A 24,987-nucleotide genomic window follows, 5' to 3' on the forward strand; every position below is an offset into this window, starting at 1 on the left:
TGCGCATGAGACCTTGGGGCATTTTTAGCACCTGAGATATTAACTTTTTTCTTTCTTTATATGGGAGCTAAACAGACAGCAAAATTAGGCAGTTAAGGAAAACACCAGCTGCACCACCCTCCTATACACACAAATATGAAAGGGATCTCTAAATTCAGTTTGCCCACCTCTCTGGTCCACTGCCTTAAGAGTACATATAAATAGCACATGGAGAGGCAAAACTCCAAAATATAAAAACTATACACTAGACACTTAACTTAAGTCCAAATTGTTCATTAGTACAAAAATATTTTCTTTAATGTTGCACGATGATCGTATAAAGCAGCAGCAAGACAGCCAACGCGTTTCGCCCGACAACGGGCTTCCTCAGGGCTGTAAAGAGTAACATAAAAGTGAATTGCTGTTATTTATAGCAGAAGTTGGATCTAATTGATTTTCAATTATTATTGATAATCTAAATCTGAGTTTTTTTATATTGTTTGCTAAGCAAGTCACATTATATGCTATTATGAGATATATGTTTTATGTTACTCTTTACAGCCCTGAGGAAGCCCGTTGTCGGGCGAAACGCGTTGGCTGTCTTGCTGCTGCTTTATACGATCATCGTGCAACATTAAAGAAAATATTTTTGTACTAATGAACAATTTGGACTTAAGTGTCTATTGTATAGTTTTTATATTTTGGAGTTTTGCCTCTCCATGTGCTATTTATATTTATATGGGAGCTGCCTGACGTTTGTGTATGCTGGCGTTACTGTTACTGAGAACGTGTGCAAGTCCTGCCGTCATATTCTGGTATCTTTCTGCTTCTCTGACCTCTCTTCCCTGTCCTCTTTCCACGTTCACTCTGTCCGCACTGACTAGATATCTGTGCTTTTCCTGTGGACATTATCCTGTTACTATGTTAACGGTGTCCTGTGAACGTTCTTCTATGCACTGTCCATGCCTGTGCCAAAGCTTTCTGAAGTTCCATGCCTCTTTCCCCCCTTTTCTTGCGCCTGCATTGTCAACGCTTCAATGAAGATCCCGATAAAAGCCAGGGACTTCTTTGGATTTCTTGATTCAGCCTGGTGGCACTTCCTTCTCTGAATTCTGTTTTAATTCCAACGCTACTAGCGGTTACCCGGAGTATTGATTGTGCAAGACCAACGCTCCTAGAAGCCCCAGCAGAGCACCACTGAGGAGCACAGGACAGAGTAAAACAAGTTTGTGCATCACATAGTTTTATTATTTCTTCGTAAAATCTGGGTTAAGAGTTAAAGACCCAAGATAGACCTGTGTGCAATAGACATGCACTTTATGGTCGTAGAATGCCTCTTTCGGACAAGGGTGGGTAGGGAAAGGTGTTATGTTATGTTATGGTGTTTTATAAAGCGCGCAATTACCAAGTAGGTGTCCTGGCGCTGTCCACAAATCCTGAATTTTAAGCTGGCGTAGTTGTTAAAACAACCAAGTTTTTAGAGCTTTCCTAAACTGGAGAAGATTCTCCATAAGTCTCAAATGGGGAGGTAGTTTGTTCCAGAGCTTGGCAGCCCCATAGGAGAACCTGCGTCCTCCCCAACGGGCTTTTTTTATGGTAGGAATGGAGACGAGTCCGGCCTCTGCCGAGCGAAGGTGCCGGGCAGGGACATATCTGGTAAGATGCTTAGTCAGGTAACCTGCGCCTTCCCCCTTCAAGGCCTTGAACACCAAACACAAGGATTTAAATTGAACTCTCTTGTGGATAGGCAACCAATGCAAATCATGGATAGCCTTGGAAATCGGGGAGAACTTTGAAATACCCGTAAGTAATCTGGCCGCCGCATTTTGTAATAATTGCAGTCTATGCATCAGATTCTCCTGAATATTCAGATAAAGGCTGTTGCAATAGTCGAGTCTGGAGGACACAAGAGCGGTGACCACCGTTTGTCGACTTTCGGGAGGAAGAAAAAACAGGATCTTTCTCAACATTCTTAGAATAAAGCCTGTTTTAGATGCTACTGCCTTAATCTGTAGTGACATCGTGAGTTTGTCATCCAGCACCACCCCGAGGTTTTTTACATTACTTACTGGGCTGGGACAGGCTCCTAGTTCCTGAGGCCACCAGGTAGGAGTCCAAAAGCTGGGATTATTTCCAAACAGCATTACCTCCGTTTTCGTGGAGTTTAGCCTGAGGCAGTTGCTGGCCATCCACCGGGCCACTTCCAGCATGCAGGCCTGGAAATTGACATCCATTCCCACATCACTTCCGGGGTATAGAGACACGACGATCTGTGTGTCATCGGCGTATGACGGGACACTAAACCCATAAGATCTAATGATAGGGGCAAGGGAGGCAACGTAAACATTAAAAAGTGTTGGGCTCAGTGAGGACCCTTGTGGTACCCCACAAGGCAGGGAGAAAGGGTGAGATGTAAAGTTTCCCAGTGCCACTGTTTGACTCCGCTCTGAGAGAAAGGAGTTCAGCAATTTCCATGCTTTTTGCCGAACACCTCCTTTCCTCAGCCGGTCCATCAACAATCCGTGATGCACTTAGAGGCTGGTGAAGCTCAGTATCCTCAGTTTCCATGCTTCTGTGCCTTATTGATAGGCGGTTTTGAATGCTTCTGTGCACTGGTTAGTTGTGGTCGATTTTAGCTGCTTGATTTGTTGCTTTAGATTTCAATTTTAACTTCTCGTTTTACACTGAATTGTCGGCGAGGCACATTTTCCATTGAATGCCAAAGTATAGATTGTTTCAGATCACTGCAGCAGATTCCTGGTAATTGATAACAAAAAATGGGACACATTGAGGTAAAGACCCTCAATATGAAGATTTGTTGACTGTTAAGAGTGCTGTGATCCCTGAGCACACATTGCCTAGCAGGCGTAATTCTTGACCAAACAACAATTGATTCAGGTGTTAGATTTGAGAATGTGCATTATTTGTGGGACAAATTAAATACTTGTATATAAATGAAGGATCTAGCATTCCAGCATATGTTGCCTGTTTTACTCATTACCCTGTCTCGAGTCTACAAAAGACAGTGAACAAAAGCTGACCCCACATATGTCATTGCAAAAGGTTGAACAAACCTGTTTCTATGCTCAGCCTATTGCTGAATAAAAATCATATGGTGGAAGTGCTGAGCCTGTCTTTGTTGCGTAACCTGGAGTAACTCAAAACATGCAGGAGATGCAGCGACGGCTTCTGGTACAATTACTACCAGGATGTTGATGCTTCTAAACTGTTTGTGTTGCATTAAAAATCATGTTTCTTATTATATTTAACCATGTCTCTAGGTCAGTTGTAAATGAATCTTGCTGTAAGAGCAGTCTTATGTACACAGAAGGGGGAACGTGAACTCTGGCATGTGTAGCTTACATAAGCTCAGTTTATGGTGCCATGGGGCTACAAAAAAGATTGGGGTCCCATCCCATATATTCTGCTGTAACACAAGACCTGCACAGAAAGCTGTGAGTGGGAGCAACATACTCTTCTAAACATAGAGCAACACAAGTTATCTAAATGTAGGAGCTTCGTGGCTCCTTGTCTATTGGCACCTACATCAGCATCAGTCAGATAGGCACAGAGAATGAGTGAATCTTCTGCCCTACTCGCTCACTGTAACACTAGTAATATAGACATATAGGGTAACAGTGCACTCCGTGCTCTGAAGAATTTATTTTAGGCCAATTGATACTGGCATGAGGGGTAAATTAAAACTCCTAACCCCACAATTTGTTGAACAACAAACCCTGTGCCCTTTAATCATCAGAATTGTTGGGAGCTGCCTTCCCTCCAATACTTACTATATCACCAGACCTCGCTCGGGCACTGTGGTGTAGAAGGAGACTTGTGTCCCATACACCTTACGCTAACCTAAGTCTCAATTGAAACAGGCATTGGCATAGCCAATAGGTCTCGCTTTTTGGGACCTTATAAGTATTTAGTTATGCAACTGTTGCATGGCTAAACACTTATAAAGTCCCAAAGGCGAGACCTATTGGCTATGAAGAGGACTTAAAGAGAGGGTGAGCCACAATGAATGCAGAGTAGAGGAATAATAAGAAAGGAAAGGGGACAAACAGTACAGTAGAATGAAAAGATAGAGGAAGCGATAGGTAAATGCAGGAGAGCAAGAGAGCCAGGATGAAAACAGAGATTAGAAGCTGTTTAGGGAAATTGAGGACTGCAAGAGCGCAAGAAAACAGAGTACAATATGAAGGAAAGGGAGGAAGCCAGTCAGAATGTAAGGAGATAGGAACTGAAAGGCAAGAGGAGGGTGCGCTGGAATACGAAGGAAAGTATACCGGGAGGCGAAGAGGACCGAACCGATCAAACATCAAAGCGGCCGCGAAAGTGAAAGTGCTCGCCATCAAGCGCGGTGCGCGCCTGCGCACATACACTGTAGCTCTAGGCCGGCCATGGTAGCATTTTTTTTACACCCTCACAAAAAGTCTTGCCAGACCAGCGCATGCGCTGGGTCAGGCGAGACCTAAAAACTGTCAGTGAATTCCTTGCCCTGCTGTACTTTCAATAATTGAAGTTAAATTGGTGAGCGAGAGAACCTTCACGTGAAGAGCTTCACAGCGCAAGGACCTCCAGAAACATGGGTGAGCTAGAGTTCCTTCACATGCAGAGAGAAGCGGCTCCCACTCAATGACAGAGGAGTGTTGCCCCACTGATCAGAGTCCATCACAGAAAAAGAATTTTCTTTTAAAACAATACTATCATTTTATTTTTCTGTGAGGGGCTCTGGCTGGCGGTGCGTGTGGGGCGAGATCGTGCCATGGCAGGCAGGAGTGGTGGACACTTAATAGTGCTCATGATAGTCTGACCGGCTGTCTTAGGCCAGCCAAATAGATACGCCCACTTCCATTTCTCCAACCCAATTGTGTTGGAGAAGAGCCGCAGGCTATGTGACAGTGTCTGAGCGGCAGACCAGGCCGCTCAGACCAATCCTGGTGCTGCTCTCATTGAATGAGAGCAGTGTCTGGATTGGCTGGGCAGCCTGTGCCTTCCCAGAGACTATTGGGAGTGAAGCACCGAGATGGCCATCGGCGTCATGGCAGCGAGAGGTACGTTTTTTAAATATTTGATTTTAACCTCAATTCTCCCCTGTCCTGCCCTTCTCTCCCCTTCCCCCCTTTCATTGTGTGGCGGACATCACTGCATGCAGAGCTTCTCACCACAAGTACCTCCAGGAACTCAGGTCAACATAAACATGCGATGCAAGGAGATTATTGCCCCACCATGTTTACAGTAATGCAGATAATATATCCAAACGGACTTGTACACCCTCCCTCTCCGGGATTACCCTAAGGGACAAGACAAACAAGCACTAAAATTAAGAGGGAACGATCATCCTTTTGTGTTAACAGTAAAACAGCTGATCCAGGGGCAGCAGACAAGAGAATGTTACTTGCCCTTGTATTCTAGATTATGTTCAGGGCGGGACTCGCAATTTAGCCACTCTAGGCTTTGGGCAAGGGGGCTTCTTTCAGGGGTGCATGGGCTGCCAGGACCCAGCCATGCACGGTTAGCTAAGTCTAGTCCCAACCTCCTGCAGTGTGGAGCAGAGTTGTACATTTTTACCAGGGCTGATTTTGGTTACCAGTCCGGTCCTACTTGTCAATTACAAGGCATTCAGGTTGCACCTATCTTCTCCATGCCTACACGAACATTCACACAAGTCATGCAGTGGAGAAGTGTACGAAGTCCTCTCCCTCATCCCTAAGCATCATATAAATGTGTGACAGGGATGTTATAAGAGCGGAGGGCGTTATCTGCCTTTCATGAAAGTGCCATTCGGTATGGCAGTGATAAAGTGGTGGGGGCAGTTCATTGGTCTAGATCACCTTGAACCAGCGTGTACAATAATTCTCCCACCAGGAAGAGACCTGCTGTTAGTTATAATGGACTGAGGTGTCTTCAGGTGCCAGCTAAATTCAGAGCTGTGTGCACAAGTTGGTCTTTATTGGCTGGCGGAGTCATGGAAACGCACTATTGCCAAGAGCAGACTGAGGGCCTACCTCGGGCTATGGAAGTTGGCCTTTACAGACAATTCTGTCTGTAAAGTGGCAGCTAGCGGGCAGCGTATCCACAGACATAGTGAGCAGACTCATCTCATAAAGCCTCTACCTTTTGTGAGATGGGTTGAGGAACAGTCACCTCAGCAAAGTGCTATTTAGTGCTTATTTTTTGGTGATAGGTGCATATTTTTCCTCCACATACATCGAGCCAGAGCAAGAGAGAGAAAAACACAAAAGAGGAAAAGGAGGAGGAAGACCGTATCAAAGGGAGATAGGGATGAAAAAGAACCTGCAGGAGTTAGAAAGTGATGGGGAGTGTCTCGTGGTGGATTAAAGAGTCATGACTTTAAATCAGGACTACGCACCCTTAGTACCTGGCACCCTGACCTTCGATAGTGCCGGTCAAGGGTACCTGACCAAAACTTTGGGCCCTGGCAATTATTTGTTTACAAATGAAGTACAGGAGTTATTGGAAAGTCTTTATGTAAGAAAATTGTTGTAGCTTCTTGATGCTAAATACAAAAGTTGAAATCCACCTTCCCATAGAATACACAAGAAGATTTGGTCTCGCGCATCTCACGATTTGACCTTTTATAATGTGGTAGTGGTCTACTCAGATATTGGTATATGTATGCGGACCCTCAATTTCTAGCGCTTTCAAACTTGTAGATACTTTTAATTGTCATCTGTCAACGTGTACCTCAAACAATAACCACAAACTACACCACCAGATCACACCTGTGTTTGGTGGCCTTTCATTCTCTCGAATCTCAGCTGGCCATTGAACTTTAAAGGACTTATGGACTGGTCTTATAAGTCTGCTTTTAGAGTTCTACATCCTCAGATTTTGTTCTGATTATATAACCTGACTGTCTTAATTATCCTTCTTATAAACCATCTTCAATCTAAGCTTTGCTTACTTCTTCTCTTTAATGTCCATGCCCTCACACCAACTGGACACCCGTTTGGTAATCCCTGGAACCAAAAAAAGTAATTGTTGGTTTTATGAACAGCGCATAACACTGGCTTTCTACCTGCTTCACAGGCCATCAATATTGTGAGATAAAAAAATTAAGGTTTATGTGATTTTCCCAGATTCACACGGTTTTTTCAAAGGATGGTTAGAACTCTGCTCGGTCACTTAGATCCACAGCTGTTAGTTTAGCAACAAAATCACACATACTTCCATATCTAAATCACTTGTCGATAGTGGAATAACATTCGCAAGTTGTTGTGTGTAGCGTTTCTACCCCATTGCACGATCCAGCTGTCGTAACAACAGTTTTGCTTGACTATTAATTACTGTCTATTTTGTTTAGGTGAGTTGGAGGCGCGCTTGTTCTTCCTTGAGTGATGAATTTGCATGTCAAGTGAGAAATTGATAAATGTATAAAGATTAGAAAAGTTACATTCCAGGAAACTAAATCCTACTAAAAGATTTCGTGTTGGCACGTCATCTTTCTTCCAATATAGTGCTTAATGTGAAATATTATAACCTAGTCATAAGTACTCCCAGGGCGATGCTTTGTATTATGCAAACTTCGCTCTATATCTCGCAGAAGATCGCTTAAAGCGTGCTGGTTTTGACATTAGGGCCCGATTCAAGATATTTGCTATCCAGAATTGAACATTAATGCACCAATGACTTGTTTTATATTAGCAAATTCACATTTTGTATTCACATAGATTAAATTGACACTTCTGAATGTATTTACTTATGCTTAAAGTGACACCAGTATAGTGCCATTTTACTTGCGAGCAAATCTCACAACTGTGGAGAGCGGACGTTAGAGGACAAGTTTGTGGGTATTCATGACCTTCTGCGGGCATATTCTCTCCTGGGTATGGTCAAAGTTTTACCTCTGTGTAGAGCAACAGTTAGTCTCTATCAAGGATGGGATCAAGGAGAAAATACCTCCTAAGAAGAGGTTTCTTCAAGGGATACTTGGATGAAAATCAAAGTAGAGGAGTTTTATGGAGCATATACGCTTCATACGCATTTGTGCGGGCACAAGCATACAGCTGCTACCTTTTTGCATGTACTGTCGCGGCATCCCGGAAGTACTCCTGGAATTATTAGAGGATTAATTTAAAAGTTGCCAACTTACACCAAACATAAGAGTAAACATTGTAGTCTAAATTTACCTTTTTTACCCTCTTTTAATAGAATTGGGCCTTGAGAAATATGGGCTCAATGTACAAAGGTATTTTCAGCTGCAAACCCTGTGACTTGCCAAAATTCAGGGCTTGCATTTGCAAAAAGACTTACAATATATCAAAACCCTTTTTAAGTTGGAAAATACTTTCAGACTCGCAAAAGGCCATCTTTTTACTCTTTCCAAATCACAAAAAGGTGGGTACGCATAAGTCTTATTTGTTAGTTGCAAGTGATGGATCACTGATTTATGACCCTAGTTGTGGTCACATACCATCCAACTTTTACCAGCCCTTGACTTGGGGTACTATCTAAATTGCAAACAGGAAAGCTATCCCTGCAAGAATGCTTTCCTTTGGGAATTGTGACTGCCAGCCCCGGGGAAAAGTGGCCTAGAGGCCTCAGCATAGTCCACACCATGGTCATTATTATTGCCATTTTTTTTAATACGCCACCTATCCCTTCAAGAGATATGGGTCTCTTTTTAATAAAATAATTACCTGTCAGGAATACAAATGCAGGGATAGAGGTCAGCTGTCAGTTGCAGGCCTCTACTTCTGCTTTTGATTGGAGAGGTGCAGAATGCCTCCTGTGTAATTAATATTCTTTGGGTAAAGGATTTGTGACTTCCTGTGAATTCACATTTTACGATACGACTGGTATTCGTTGCACTGCAAAATGAAGCCTGCTCAGAATCCAGGCATTGATCAGAGACAGCGAATGTGTTGTGGCCTGGCCTTGTGTACATCGGACCCTTTGTTTGACTGAACAAATATTGTCAATAGTTAGGGTGACCAGACTTTCCGGGTTTCCCCAGACAGTCTTGGTTTTAGGGGATTATCCCGGCATCGCAGCAGTTTTCATTAAAACTGGCAAATCTCCACAAAACCAGGAAAAGAGCAGGTAGCGTGCACATTGAATGTAATTTTGTTTAACTTTCACTTTAAAGACTCTCCTGCTCAGTGGCGGATGGCATGTACCGAGGGTAAAGGGTGCGGAGGAACAACAACAAAATAAACATACTTCCCTTTCTTTGCAGGGTAACATCCTCCCCCCTCTGGCATCTTCTGGAATCCCCGAAAGCAGAAATCTGCACTTTCCAATCGTGGTGCTACTTTCACAGCATGAAAGCAACGTCAGGATTGGATAGAGCGACCTCTCTCAGCGCTCCTTAGAGCACTGGAGACCTGCGCGTTCTCTAACCGAGCTATCTAAGACATCTAGGTTAGAGAGTTTTAAAATGTGCATGTCTGGCTGGCAGGCCCAAGACGGCCGGCTAAAGAGACATGCGCATTTTAAACCACATAGCACCCTGCTGCTGCCACTCGGCAGCGCTGGCGCCGCCCCGTCCTGACACTTAGTTCTGGACGGGTTGCTGAAAAATAAAATGGTAATAAACTTTATCACGGATTTATGTTTCAGCTCTGAGGCTTGTGGGGTGACGCTCCTCCGCTCAAGTGGAGGAGCCGCTCGTGCTGGGCTGCAGTATGATTGAAGCAACACCACAGGATGTAAAGAGGGGCACATCAGAATCTGAGAAGACTCTCAGTTGACACCCCAGCTTGTGCCAAGATGCCCCCCGGCCTCAGGGACGTCGTTCTTATGGTGGGTTTCCGGTTTCTGGGGAGCGGAAGGCGCTGGTGGTGGCGAATGGTGCCGCTGGCACCACCCTACAACACGCCGGGGCATTGGTCAGCCCGGCGTGAGGGACCCAGCAGTGTTTTAAACACTTCCAGGTCAGGGGAACTAGTTTGCACCTGACCCCGCAACCTTTAAAAGGGGCGACAGATCGGCGAATCGGTCTCTTTCACCGTTCTGACGCTGACAAGCTGCTGGCTTCCCCATTGGGCTTTCCCTTCGGTTCATCACAACATCTGAGAATGAAGGAGAGGGATTTTAAATGAAAACACTGCACTATTTTCTTTTTGATTATGGGACGTCGGCAAAACTTTAATGCAATCTCATGTTTAAAAAGAGGCCCTGTATGTTTTATTTATGGTTCCATAGTGTATGTAGCAAAGGCAAATATATATATTTTATAGATTATTGTGCATCTCTGCATGTTATATGTTCTAGGCACATCTGTACATACTCTTATCAAGTCTTGGTTTTATAATTTACTTTGGCACTGTCCGCTCTGTTTTTATTAGGTCTCGCCTGAGCCAGCCCATGCGCTGCTCTGGCGAGACATTTAGTAAGCAGGGTTTTGAAAGTGCTACCCCATGCTTTGGCTGGCCTAGCGCTTGCGTTCACGTACACAGCCGCCATCTGTCTTTCACGGGTCATTAAGTGAAGTGCATCACGATCGCGATCACTTTCAGTTTCGCAGCGCAGAGGCGCCATCTGGCTACACTCTCGCTCTTCCTGTGCGCGCGCGCGCACCACTCGCGTTTTCAGGTACTTTCTTTCTCAGCATATATTTGTTAGATGAGCCGCCATGGTTGCACAAGATAGGGCGGCGCACTTAATGCAGAGGTACAACATATATATAATAAGATGCTAAGAAGGAGAAAATCCGCCTCTGACATTTCAGGATATGTTTTTGTTTCTTTAAATAACACGAGTGGCGCGAGGAAAATCTATTTGGGCAGTACTTATAACCCTCTCCAAATTAAACCATTCCAGACATTGGCTAAGAGAACTAATGAGGTTTTCATGTAAATCACGCAATTTCCAGCCGAATTGTCCTTCCACCAACAGGCACTTGCGCGGATAGCAATGAAGGCAGGGCTTGGAGAGCCGGGGCTTTGCTGCTACCTGTTTGTAGCTAGACGCCGCCACCAGCTTCTCTTCCGGTCGCCGACGCGGGATAAACCATTTCAGAGTGAAGCTCGCTTGGGTGAGAAACAACGCGAGCTTCATCTAAGGAATGTTTACATCCCCAGACTTGGAACTTTCAGACATTATTGAAAACATCAGACTTCCTAATAAACGCGGGATCGAGCTACATAGCGCTGCAAGTAATGGAGGCATCCATCAGCAAAGATGTAGAAAAATATGATTGCCATGCATGTCAATGTATAAATAATGTAAATGTGAAATGAATGTTTTTTTTAAAGCATGTTCAGTGCTGACCAGATGTGGCAGTTTGATGGCAGCAACAGCCAGAGGGATCCACATAATCAAAGATTAAAAATAATGCATGGCTGCCATTTAATCTCCTACAAAGTGCCATATTATTAAATTAGAACTGTATAGTGACTGATCTCTTCTGACACGTTTTATGGACCTCTGTCTGTTCCTAAAAATGCCAAGGGTTGCTGCAAGCAGTCGTTCGGAGATTGCTGCGCCTGAGGGTAATCTAAAATCCTTACATTTCCTTCCTTCTCTTTATCCTTTTTTCAGTATTTTGTCTTTTTGTCTTTCCATCTTTCTTCCTGTCTTTACCATCTTGCTTTCTTTTCTCTTTTCATACTTTCTGTATTTATTTTTTGGTACATCCTTCTTTTTATTTTTATTTGTTTTTATCTTTACTTCCCGTCTCCATTGTTTTTTGTCTTTGTCCTTACTTTCTTTTTTATCAGTAGTCCATTCTTCCTTCTCACATCCATCAATCAACACTATCATTCGTTTCCATACATTCTTCTCTCCATCCATCCCTTCACCCTCCTGTCCATCCGTCTATCACTGCATCCATTCATCTATCCTCTCTGTGCTTTCCTCATTCATCCCTCTCGCCATCCATCCCTGCATGCATCTATCTTTCTCTGTCCTCCCTGCCCATCCCTCCCTCAAATAAGATGAGCACTGCCCACTCCAAGTTAGCATAGCTGTAGTTTGTCTGCTGTGTGATTGTCTCGGATACAAATAACCTGCCGTTTATATAGTGTTTCATGCAACCATTTTAAAGCACTCCGAGATGTTATTATTGTATGTAAGGATACTTAATTCAATAACCTTGGCTGATGCAGACTAAGTCAGCCTTGGTGGGTTTCAAACATGTGACTTCCTTATTCCCACATATCTAGGAGTGAGTGCCTAACTGACTTAGCAAGCCTACCATCATGTTAAATGATTACAAGATCACTGTTCAGTATAGAAATGTAGCTATATAGTGTTTCCAGTTGAATACTACTTTGCCCATGGCTGGCTGGCAGGATCACTGAAGGGAAACATTTAAGATAAATCCCAGGAATAGCTCACACATCACGCCAGGATACTGAAAAGCCATGTGTTTAGGCTCTAGGGAGAGAGTGAAGGTTACAGGCGGCCGCATGCGTTTCATAGGGAAGGGTCTTCTGCAGGGCACTTCTTTTTTCGTGCCCACTGGAATGTTTTGTTACAACCTAGCCTAAGGCTACATATACTAACCTGAAGATGTCAAAAGAGCACCCATGGTCTGGAAAGCAACGATTCATTACCCTCAGGCCTTTATGGCACAGAGGTCTGTGAGAGGCCTACGAGTCAACAGAGCTTCGTCAGTAGCTTGTGCTTTTGGCTAGATGCGTTTTTTTGAAAGTTAAATACATTGTAAAAGACATTTATATACACAATTTAATCAATCAATATATAAACTTTATTCGGCTTTAGAAATAAAAACCCTAAAATGGCAACAAATCATTATATATATATATATATATATCAGTTAAAAAGCCGACCTCAAAAAGTTACAACAAATGTTGATTAAGTAATAAATAAAAACAAATATAAAAAATTAATTTTACAAACCACCAATACAATTATGAAGAAAATTCCTAAAGAAGGCATTACGAAAACAGGGGTTAGCTTAGACACCCAAGGCTATTAATCACAACTAAATCTAAGGCTGGCAGCAGCTTAAAACAAGCATTGGCATAGCCAATAGGTCTTGCTTTTGGGAACTTATAAGTGTTTAGCCATGCAACAGTTGGTGTTGTTGCACTACGGACATTGTGCTGCATACCTAAATACTTATAAGGTCCCAAAAGCAAGACCTATTGGCTATGCCAATGCTTGTCTGTATAGGTGCCAGACTACAAGTCCTAGAATGCCAACAGGCACATTGATCTACTCATAAGGCATCTTCAGACCTCTGTAATGTCTTCTTTTAGCTAGCTAAAGCTTAACAAAATGGTGCAAGCAACAAAATTATGATTTTGTTTGCCTTGCTAACATAAAGTCTTTTTCATACGTTGTGAGATGTACCAGTGTAGTCCTGCCATGGCAGTAAGTGAATTAATTATATTTGGCCTGACCTGGCGTCCTGCATTTGCTGGGGTTGGCCGTTTTTCTCGTGAAATTTCTCTGCAAGTTTCATCACATGCCCTTTGTTTTTGGAGAGGGTACAGAATACAAAGGGGGGAGTTTTCATGTTTTTGGGTGCAGAGTGAATAATTAGACCTTATTAGAAAGCAATTTCGTTTGCACAGATAATACTTGGTGTAAAAGTTATATTTAATTCCCCGTTATACTTTGGTCTGTCTTCCCTGTCTTGGCTTGTGCTGTCAATAGTTTTTCGGTGCCTGTTATTCGGTGCAAAATTATAGTTGCACTTCTTTGTTTGTGGACTGTCCCGGTTTTTGGTTTACAAAATCTGGTCACTCTATCAATAGCGAGTTGGGGGCTAGAAGTACCAACAACTTTTGATTTAAAATAAGTGTTCAGCTTAAGCTACTTGTAACGACGTATCTTTTATGATTTTTATACTGGCAGTCAGACTTGCCATACGGTTTACTTCTTACAAAAGAGAAATTAACTTTTTAATAATGTAACTATTTTTAAATCAGGAAGACTGGTCCCTTTTCCCTCTTCTTTTGAAGTCATAATTATCGTGTGGGTGTTGCAGTTTGAGACCAGGCTGCTGCTCGGTCGGAATTGTTAACGTGAGGCTCCCCCATCCACTGTAAGAAGGACTCTGAACACAAGTTAAGTTCCTTTGTTGATGACGTCACTGCCCGGGGCTGAGCTCAGGGAGTGACGACACACGCGAGCAGCCGAATCTGCCATGCAGTGACCACGTGAGGGGAGGGAGAGAAGGCGCGAGATGTAGAGAGACGCTTCAGAGGAGAGAGCAGTGGAGAGAGAAGCGCGAAGGGAGAGGGAGCGACATGGACCAGAATAGTGCGGGGCCAGAGCCCCCTCAACTTGGCACATCTCTTGAATGGCATATGGTGGGCTGTGGCGACGCTCGCCACCCAAAGCCGTCTACCGAGCTGCGTTTGTGGGATGCCTGGATTGCTTTTTTTCTCTCATGCTCTGTAGCTCCCAGCAACCTCTAACGAAATGTTCAGTGCGTGGTGAATGCAGCCGGTGATCTGCGGGGAGTCGTGCCGAGAGCTTGGGCTTGACGCCTGGCCCTCTCGGTCTCACACTCCTTCTCTTTCTCCCTTCATTCTACCTCGCCGTTCTCTCCCCCCAAGCACTTCCTTTCTCCCCGTGTCTCTCCCTTAACACCTTTCTCTCTACTTCCCCCGGCTTCTTTGCTATCCTCTATTTCATTCTCTGCTTCTTTTCTCGAGGATTCTTCTTTTCTCGTTCCTGTCTCCTTAGCCTTCTTTCTTCTCCCACTCGACCCCTTTCTCCTGCACTTATCTACCCCCTTACCCTCCTAATTTCTCTCTTTTTTTCTCTGCACATTTCTTTCACACTGTCACCTTATTTTCTTCGCTGGTCTACAACACTTGTCTGGCCATTCTCTTTCCTCACCCACTTTTCCCTCTTTTCTTGTCCCCACTCCCACTCTTAAATCTTTCTCTGTACCTGCGCTTGGCACCCTTGCCCCAGAGAGGCACCATGTCTGCCCGCCAGCGGCGCCCAGCGCCTGCCTCCCGTCCCTCCTTGTCGGCATTCATCGAAGGCGCTCATGGGCCTCTCTTGTTCCTCGTCGCAGATTTCAACTACGGCACGGAGGGTTACGACGCAGATGGGCCCGAGGAGCAGAAGCTGGCGCAGGAAGGGTCGGAGACCATGCCCTACATCGACGAGTCGCCCACAATGTCGCCGCAACTCAGCGCCCGCAGCCAGGACAGCTGCGACGGGGGATTGTCGCCCACCCCATCAGAGGTCCTGCTACCTGGGGTAAGTGTGCATCTTCTTAAAGCCTGGAGAAGTAACACCACTTCCATAATAGGAAATACATGTACATGTGTGTTCGTGCCTGTGCTAAATATATATTGTATCTGAGTCATTTGGCTTTTGAAACTATTTACTCAGATGAACCCCTTGGTTTCCAAAAGCACGGAGGATCGAATTCATACATTCTATTTGTGAACATTGCTCGCTCTGCCTAGCAACGGCGGAATGACCCAGAGTGTGCTGTTTTTCCCCTGAGATAAAAAAAGCCTTACTTTTCCCTCCTACAGTTATGCCCCCCATCGCAAATTGAATAGCTGGCCACCCTTCTTGAAAATTGCATAGTCGCAACTGGGCCAAAAGCGTTGTTTTATCATCAAGTTGCCACTATTTTCCCCACATGGCCTGAAGTCGCGAGGATGGCGAATAACATTTTTTTTGCAGTGGCAACGGAATTGATAGAAATTCCTACACATTTTCGACTTGTTTGAGATCAGACGTGAAAGTGATGGTTTGCTTCTTGCATAATGTTAGTAGGTTGTTTTTTTACGCAGGATTTAAGAGGATGCTAGCGCTACGTGAGTACGTACTGTTGCTAAAGGCCAGTATGATTTCTGATAAACTGGAAAGAAGTTTGGATTGAACTCGTCTTAATCACTTTTAATCCTAGTTCTCAGCTTGCCTGATCTGTATGTAGACATGGACCGTGTTCTTGCGATTGGTGGAAAAAAATGGGGTCTCTACATAGGAGAGGTGTTTCTGGACCATTACAAGTTTTGTGAGGCTGTTTGAGTGGGTTTTTCTGCCTCAGTAAATTGCAGAAACATGCAGTACTCACTCAGAGCTATTTTCTACCAGTTGAAAGAGCAGGGCCTTAAGTCTGATGGGTTTCTTGGTTTAGGCAATGCGTTCGAGTGGACAGCTGCTGGAAGAGGCCTGGCTCGCTGTGCAGTCCAGTCTGTCAGTCAGCAGTGAGAGGAGAGCGTGGGCCGCTAGACTCCTGTAGTGGCCCTTTACAGGGACCTTGTTGCATAGGTGGCTCAATTTTGTAACCGAAAATGTCAGTGTGTAGTGCAGATTTTACATTAATTATTGCATTGCCGATGATTTTGGCATCTCTTAGCCGTTCATATATTGCTGGAAGCTTTCATTAAAATGCTAAATATAAGACCATTGTAATGCTTATTTTACTAAATGGATTTGGATTTTAATTAAAAACATCAATACCACTGCCTTGTCAGTGAATAAACGATAAACGGGTTTAAAATGATTTACTAAATATATTAGTGATGGAATGTAAGCATGCAGCATTGTCTCCCGCCCCCACCCTGTTTTCCCCATACAAATCCTCAGTAGTTGCTTGCTGAAGGTCCCGGTAAGTTCCTCGGTGAAACACAACACAGCCCCTCCCCTGCTGAGCTGGTATTGCTGCTCACACATATTTATGGTTCATTATAAAACTTGAGTTGTGCATTGAATCAATTGAATGATTTCAAGGTGCATTCTTGCCATTCGCTTGGTCGTTGTTCTTTACGTTCTTGGTAGAGTTGGGCACCAGAAGGCGAGGACCGGATCATTTCAAGGTTTTATTGAAAGATGAGGAAAGGATGGAATTCATGTGAATGGTCAAGGAGACTTTTGCAAAGGTTGGAGTTCTCTGGAAATGTCTGTCTCCATCCTAATGTGTTCTCAGATCAGCAGGTTGGAGGAGACCTTCACAGAGCTAATTATTGATACATTCATCGGTTTTGTTGCAGAGGAAATACGAAGAAGTTTTGCCATGGATGCTGTATACAGGTGGCAGAAGTAGCCGGACCAACTGCAAATATTTCAGGATTGGAACTCAAGGGTGTATCCTTAGATTGGGCATGAGATAGCTTTAGGTGTTAGCTAAAGCTGACGTCATAACCAAAAAGACTGTAAAGAGTATGTAGAGAGACTTTGCACCGTTTATTAGCCTCTTCATGGTACCTGGCAATCGGATAGACCATTAGTTGTCTACGGTCTCCTAGAGAGAGAGTAACGCAATTAGTTTAGGTCTAGCTTCTCCAACAAGTAGCTCATGAGCTACTGATAGCTCTTCAGGTACCTAGAAGTAGCTATCCTGCGTGCAACCCAGCCTACTCATTTGGAAGGTTTTGCTTGGTTAAATTAATGTGTATAGCAAAATGTAAAAGCTTGTATTTAAGACAAATATATGTGTATTTTCAGAACTCATCAGGTGATGTTTGGAGAAAAATAGATGCATTTTCAAAATATATTTACAGCTGATATTTGAATGATAAATCCTGCAGCGTTGTGGAGACATGTTGCTGATATTATTGACTTGGTGCTATGAGCATAGCAGCTGTGGCTGTCGGGCATTACAACCAGAGGAATTCCACATTGACAAAGAAAGCCTTTTTAACATTACTGACCACTATGCCTGATGAACTCAGGTGATCAATGTTCATAACTTTATGATTGTGGCCACGTAAGTAATCTTGTCTGATTAGGTCACTATTATAGCACTTATTAATGGCTTAGGATGATTTTCATTGAGCATAAGTAGCCATTATTTTAAAACAAAAAGGTTGGAGACCCCCGGTCTAGCTTTAGCGGTCTTCCAGAGATCACCCATTGAACAAAAACATATACTTTGGTTGAGTCCCTTTGCATCCCAAATAATGAGCTGACGCAGCAGAGAGCACAGCAGTGACCACAGCTGCCACCTCGACAGTCAACTGCAGTAAACACAGCTGCCACCGCAGTTTGCACCATTGCAGCCTCAGTAGGAGCGCAAGCATGGACAGCTTCCAACATGGGAGCAACAGCAGTGGGAACAACTGTAACTTTTACAACACAAGGGGACTTAGCAGCAGCAACAGTAGGCACAGCAGCTGCAACTACAACAGGGAGCACAGTGTAAGCCTGGGCAAAGCACTACACTACGCTTGTGTAGTTTGCGCTACTTCGTACTACGCAAATTGCACGTAGCACAGTGCAAACATGCGTAGCGTAGCATTGCGTAGTGCAGCGGTCATTTTTTGCTTGCTCGCGGTCGCGACCGCGAGCAAGCAAAATGACATCCCGGCGAGACTTTTTCCTTGTTCGCGATCAGCAACATCAAGTTGCCGATCGCGAGCATGGAAAATAAACATCCTGGTGAGATTCTCAACGCGAGGAGGTCAGGTTTCTCATTACGAGTGGTCGCGTATGCTCGCGACCGCTCGCGATGAGAAACTACCAGTTCGCGTTGAGAAATCTGCCGCTCGAGTGAAAATCTACTCGAGCAGCAGAAAACTACAGCTCGCACTGTGCAAGATGCCGTTTTCAATGATTGCACAGTGCCGGATGCTTGTCCGCACTGTGCAATCATTGAAAACGTCATCTTGCACAGTGCGAACAGGGTACTACGCAGTTTGCGAAGTGCTACGCGTAGCTCGCGTAGTGCGAAGTGCACTTTGCGTAGCTTGGCGTAGTGCTACTTCGCGAACTACGCCCAGGGTTAGCACAGTGGCAACCACAATTGCCTCCATGACATGGACATCATTGACCACAGAGAAACCACAGCAAAGAAAACAGCACATACCACACCTGTAACAGCAGGAACAACTGCTTTCACCAGAACAGAGACCACAGCAGCATCATTTTCCATAATAGCAGGGACCATAGCAGCAACCACATCTTCCCCCACAACAGGGACCACAGTTATAACAGGAACCTCAGTAGTAACAACCGCAACCTCGGTAGCAGCAACAGCCACCATAACTACAGCAACCATATCTGCTGTAACAGTAGGGACCACAGCTAATATCATGACAACAACAAAAACTGCTAGCAAAGCAACAGCAGTAGTGACCACAGTTGTACTCACAGCAGGAACAGTGGTAATAATAGGTACCACAACAATAACAATAGCTGCTACAACTGTAAGCATAGCAGGCACCCTAGTAGCACACAACAGCTGTAATGACAGCAGGCCAGCATGATAAGGCCAAGAGCAGTGACAACAGTTGCTGCCACTACAGGGAAAACCGGAACCACAAAACAGAGCAATGATTACAACTGTCAATTGTTACCACAGCAGGAACTACAGCAAAGAGCATAGATACAACCTAGTAGTGTTCACAACTTCTATGGGCATAGCCATCACTGCAGCAGCAGCAAACAACTACTATAGTTGCAAGTGTAGCAGTGATGCACAGCTGCAATACCAGCAAGGACCATAGTCACAACCATAGCTGCCCGCATGAAAGAGATAGCAGCAACCACAGCTGTACAACAGAAAACACCACATCTGGCACCACATTATGAAAGCGGTCACAACATCAGAGATCGCTTTAGAAGAATCACGGGGTCTGAGCACGTATGTGAGTGTACATTACTTCTCTATCCAGTAGCCCTCTCAGTATTCTGAAAATAAGCCCCATCTTTTAAGACTGTTGGGTATAACCTGCTGCCATTGAGTACTTGAACGATGATTTCAAATATCTGTCATAGCTGTTTACAAGGGTACCACTCTGATCATCCTTTTACACTGATAATGCTCATTACACCTCAGTCGCGGGTACTTGGGCCTCCCACACAAGTGAGGCACCATTTTTATCGGGAGACCTGGTGGAACGCTGGGTGGTTGTAAATTTGTGTGAGCCCGGTGATGCCACAACTTTCCCACACAGAAATGTGTGAAAAAAGTGATTTTTTCAGCTAAAATTGAGGTTTGCAGGGGATTCTGGGTAAGGAGACGTTGGGGGATCCACGCAAGCCATACCTCCCTGGACGCCGCCTGGTGTCTAGTTTTCAGAAATGTGTGGGTTTGGTAGGTTTCCCTAGATAACCGCCGAGTACGGGGCCAAAAACCCAGGTGACCCCACTTGCAAAACCAGGTGGTTTTGAGATAGGCAATGTTGATGTTGCCTCACTACGTTTTGGGCCCTTGCCTGTCGCGGGTACTTGGGCCTCCCACACAAGTGAGGCACCATTCTTATCGGGAGACCTGTGGGAACGCTGAGTGGTGGGAAATTTGTGTGAGCCCGGTGATGCCACAACTTTCCCATACAGAAATGTGTGGGAAAAGTGATTTTTTTCAGCTAAAAATTAGGTTTGCAGGGGATTCTGGGTAAGGAAACGTTGGGGGATCCACGCAAGCCATACCTCCCTGGAAGCCCCTGGGTGTCTAGTTTTCAGAAATGTGTGGGTTTGGTAGGTTTCCCTAGATGGCCGCTGAGCCCATGACCAAAAACTCTTGGGACCCCCCTTGCAAAACCAGGTTGGTTTGTGATAGGTAATTTTGATATCACATCAATAGGTTTTGGGCCCTTCCCTGCCACGGGTACTTGCCCCTCCCATAAAAGTGAGGTACTATTTCTATTGGGATACTTGGAGAAATGCAGAGGGGTTGGAAATTTGTTGTTACTTTCCGCCGCGTGAAAATTTAGGCAAAATAATGCAAGGAAAATGTCACAGTCACATTTTGAGGTTTGCAGGACATTGTGGGTAAGATAACTTGTTGGGATCCACAAGAGATACCTCACCATGCACTCCCATGGGTGTTTAGTTTACGACAAAAACTACAGTTGTTAAGTTATTCTTAAATGAAATGTACAGCTTGGCAGAGAGACAAAACAGACAAAGATTACTGCACAGCCATCTATTCCTCAAGCACACACATATACTGGTTGGATTTGGCACGAGGGCGAGTGATGGTTCAGTATATAACATTTTATTAACGAGATTTCACAAAAATGATATGCACTGTCAATAATTGAAAGGACAAAAAACTGAACCAATGACTCTCAGCTCGTGAGCTGTAAAGCCACGTCAAGGCACCAACCGCTTTACAGGCCATTCACACACCTTTCATACATGAGACACACAAGAACGTTCACACCACCAGGCACAAAACCAACACATTACAACAGTCACAAAAAGGGACAAGGTACACCCTGCTTGACGAAAACAGAATAGAAATTTTTATCTACACAACCATCTATTCCTGAAGCACACATACATACTGGTTGGATTTGGCACGGGGGTGAGCGATGGTTCAGTATATACACTTGTATTAACCAGAGATTTCACAAAAAAGAAATGCACTGTTAATAATTGAAAGTACGAGAAACTGAACCATTGACTCACAGCTCGTGGGCTGTAAAGCCACGACAAGGCACCAACCTCTTCACAGGCCATTCATACACCTTTCATACGTGTGACACATACAAAACCATTCACACCGCCAGCCGCGGGCCAGCACATTACAACACTCACACCAGCAGACAGCACCATTCAAGGGCCCATCACTTTCACACGCTCACATTCCTGACACACCAACCACACCAGCTCACGGATTGCGTGGAGTGGCGTTTGGCTAGCAGTGTGTGTAGAGACCAGCAGCTAGTCACTACTTGCACACCACCAACCAAGCGCCAGCCCACTCACCGCCAGCCAAGCGCAAGTCCATGTACACCGCCAGCCAAGCGCCCATCCACGCACACTGCAAGCCAAGCGCCCATCCACGCACACTGCAAGCCAAGCGCCAGTCCACTCACTGCAAGCCAAGCGCCAGTCCACTCACCACCAGCCAATCGCCAATCCACGCACACCGCCAGCCAAGCACCAGTCCACGCACTCTGCCAGCAAAGCACCAGTCCACGCACACTGCCAGCAACGCACCAGTCCACGCACACTGCTAGCAAAGCACCAGTCCACGCATACTGCTAGCAAAGCACCAGTCCACACACACTGCCAGCAAAGCACCAGTCCACGCACACTGCCAGCAAAGCACCAGTCCACGCAAGAGGCTAGCAAAGCACCAGTCCACGCACACCGTCATACATATTTTTTTAAACAAGAAAGAAAACACAAACCAATTGGAACTAGATACCAAGCTATAACTACAAAAACAACAGCAGAAACGAAAGACATCATTCTATTGCCAAATGTGAAACTGAACAACCATATCAAACCATACAGACAAGGCAGTACACTATTAGACTCACGGTTACTCCCAAAAACTCTTTTTAGTGTGATACAATCTGAAACATGAGGGCACACACAGCCCAGGATTAGAAGGACAATCGGCACATTGCATACGAGTCTCCTTCCGCACACCTCTTCGCAAGCAGACTCTACATCTCTTACAGGGATTGATATTTTTGGGCGTGGGAGGTATTAAATCAGGAAAATGGCGATCTTTCAATCTAGCCACATCCTCCACCACTCCAACTCTAGGAACACTTGCCTGTTCCACAACAACAAGGCTTCCTATCACAGACTGCTGAAACTGAACAAAAGTCAACTTTGACTCAGGTGAACACTCCTTGTACACAACAAAAGCATTGAAAGTTGCTAAATTGAAGAGATGGATGGCCAACTTTTTGTACCAAATGTACGCCTTACGAATAGCAGTTTAAGGTTCCAACCTCTGATCTACTCTTATCAACACCACCCATGTGCTTATTGTAGTCTAAAATGCACACCGGTTTGCGTAGTTCAGCAAACTGACCCCAAACAGCCACAGGTGAAGTACTCTCATCATGGATGGTAGTCAGCATGTACACATCCCTCCTGTCCACAAATTTCACAGCAAGTAGTTCATCACTACGCAAGGAACTGCTCTGCCCACTCTGAAGTTTTTTGGATACAAGCTCTTTTGGATAACCTTTACGGTTAGAGCGGATTGTGCCATAAGCAAAAGTGTCAACTTTGACCAATTCCTTAAACAATTGCACAGCAGTGTAGAAGTTATCAAGGTACAAATGGTGGCCTCTGTTAAACAGTCTTCTAACAAGATCCCACACAATTTTATCTGAAACTCCAAAAGTAGACGGACAACCAGGGGGGTCAATAGTGGAATCCCTCCCAGTGTACACACGGAAATTAAAAACATATCCTGTCCTACTCTCAGACAACATATACAATTTAATTCCATACCGTGCCCTCTTGCTAGGGATGTACTGCCGAAAAAACCCTTGAACAGGACCAAAGATTCATCAATAGATATTTCTTTCCCAGGAGTATAGATCTCTCAAAATCGATCTACAAAGTGATCAAGTACAGGCCGAATCTTAAAAAGACGGTCACAGTCAGGGTGATCTCGTGGCAATGCCAAAGTATTATCAACAAAATGCAGCATCCGAAGCAAAAGTAAATACCGATCACGGGACATAATTGCAGGAAATATGGCTGTTGCCATCAAGGGACTGGTAGACCAATATGAAGCCATGGACGGTTTCCTTATCAAGCCCATCAAAAAAGTCAAACCCAAAAACTTCTTCATCTCATCCAGATTTGTGGGAGTCCACCGGGTAGTGTTCTAGAGTGGGGCTTAAGTGTGGCACTGTGGTCCCTCAAAAACTGTTCAGCATACAAATTAGTCTGCTGAACAATCTCAGCCAAAAATACATCATCCATAAACAACTGAAAGAACTGTATAGGCAAAAAAAATTCACAATCCACTCTACACCCTGCATCACCACTAAAGGCAGGCAACACCGGCTGCACCATGTTTGGATCAACCCACAGTCCAGCACTTCCAGTAGGAAGCCTAGCAGCCTCAGGCTGCAATCCAGATGCCTCTTGTACCATCGGCACAGCAGTATTCTCCTCTAAAACAGGCACTTCATCCGCACTGAGAGTAGCTTCATCTGCACTGAGAGTATCTTCATCATCAGATGATTCCATGTGGAGAGAAAACTCACTGCCTGAATCTTTCCCTCCCTCAGACGCACTGTCAGTCTCATAATCCTGCTCAGAGGAAGATTCAAGCAGCATACCAACAACCTGCTGAGCAGTAATTCTACGGCTAGCCATAATCCTTACTAATAAAGGTAACTTGTCAAACAAGTCAACAACAAACACTTTGAAAAATAAGTTATAAACAAAATGCCTCTTTATCACAAAGACCTAAATACTCCAAAACGATACCACTCACGTGCCAGAAGCAGCTAGACTCACCACCACCTACTCTGCACAGACACAGTAAGGATCAACAATATCCCACTAAAAACGAAAAAGAAAAGAAAATTACACATAAGACATTACAAAACACATCACAAAGAATTACATGCTCAAAACCCTAACAAAATATGCTGCCATTATGAAACCACTTACAAAAAACTTCATTCATGCATGACAATAATACTAATTTGGAGTAAATACAACAAAATGTTTTTCTTACCAAAAAACAGTTAACTACGTAAAACTGCAAAACAACCACTGCCGAAACCGCAAACAGGAATCAAAAGCTTTACACTAGAATAAAAAGGAGAAATAAAACATTACAATCACATATACAAATAATGCACTAGTCCACAAACTAACCATAAAGGGGAGCGACCCTTGCGCAAGGGGCTGCTCCCAACAACAAAAAAACAATACCTGGTGGCCTAGTGGGCATACAATAAAAGTAATTGTTGAATCTGCCCTTCCAAGGGGTCAGAAACGGCCAAGAAAAATGCTCCCCAGAATGGAGCGACCCTTGCCGAAGGGGCCACTCCCCAAAAACATTTTGCTCCCCCAAGGAGAGCAACCCTTGCCCAAGGGGCCACTCCCTAAAAAAGCTAGTGCATTTAAAAAAAAAAAAAATCATACTGGCCACACACGCCGATTTTTTAAAAAAATAACACGGATCTGCCCCCCCCCCCCCGGGGGATAGACCCAGCTACACAATTCCCCCCCGAGGGGAGTGACCCTTGCCCAAGGGGCCACTCCCCAAAACAGATTGGGCATCTTTTTTAAAAACAATTTTTAAACAGGCCCACACACCTTTTTTCATAAAAATTACAGGGGGGGCCAGACCCAACTTCTACATGTTCCCCCCAAGGGGAGCGACCCCTGCCCAAGGGGCCGCTCCCCAAAACAGATTGG

General features: G+C 44.5%; 1 protein-coding gene across 3 annotated transcripts in view; it reads left to right on the forward strand.

Moving 5' to 3' along the window:
• The window catches only part of ABR (ABR activator of RhoGEF and GTPase), a 1,177,460-nt gene that overhangs the window by 404,297 nt on the left and 748,176 nt on the right, over positions 1–24,987 (forward strand). For all 3 annotated transcript variants that reach the window (XM_085649250.1, XM_085649252.1, XM_085649251.1), the window contains exon 2: positions 14,957–15,144. In XM_085649250.1, coding sequence (XP_085505376.1) covers positions 14,957–15,144 — 188 coding nt within the window. The remainder of the gene's footprint in view (positions 1–14,956; positions 15,145–24,987) is intronic.

Source organism: Triturus cristatus, chromosome 3_2, assembly GCF_964204655.1.
Source record: "Triturus cristatus chromosome 3_2, aTriCri1.1, whole genome shotgun sequence".
Classification (NCBI taxonomy): Eukaryota; Metazoa; Chordata; class Amphibia; order Caudata; family Salamandridae; genus Triturus; species Triturus cristatus.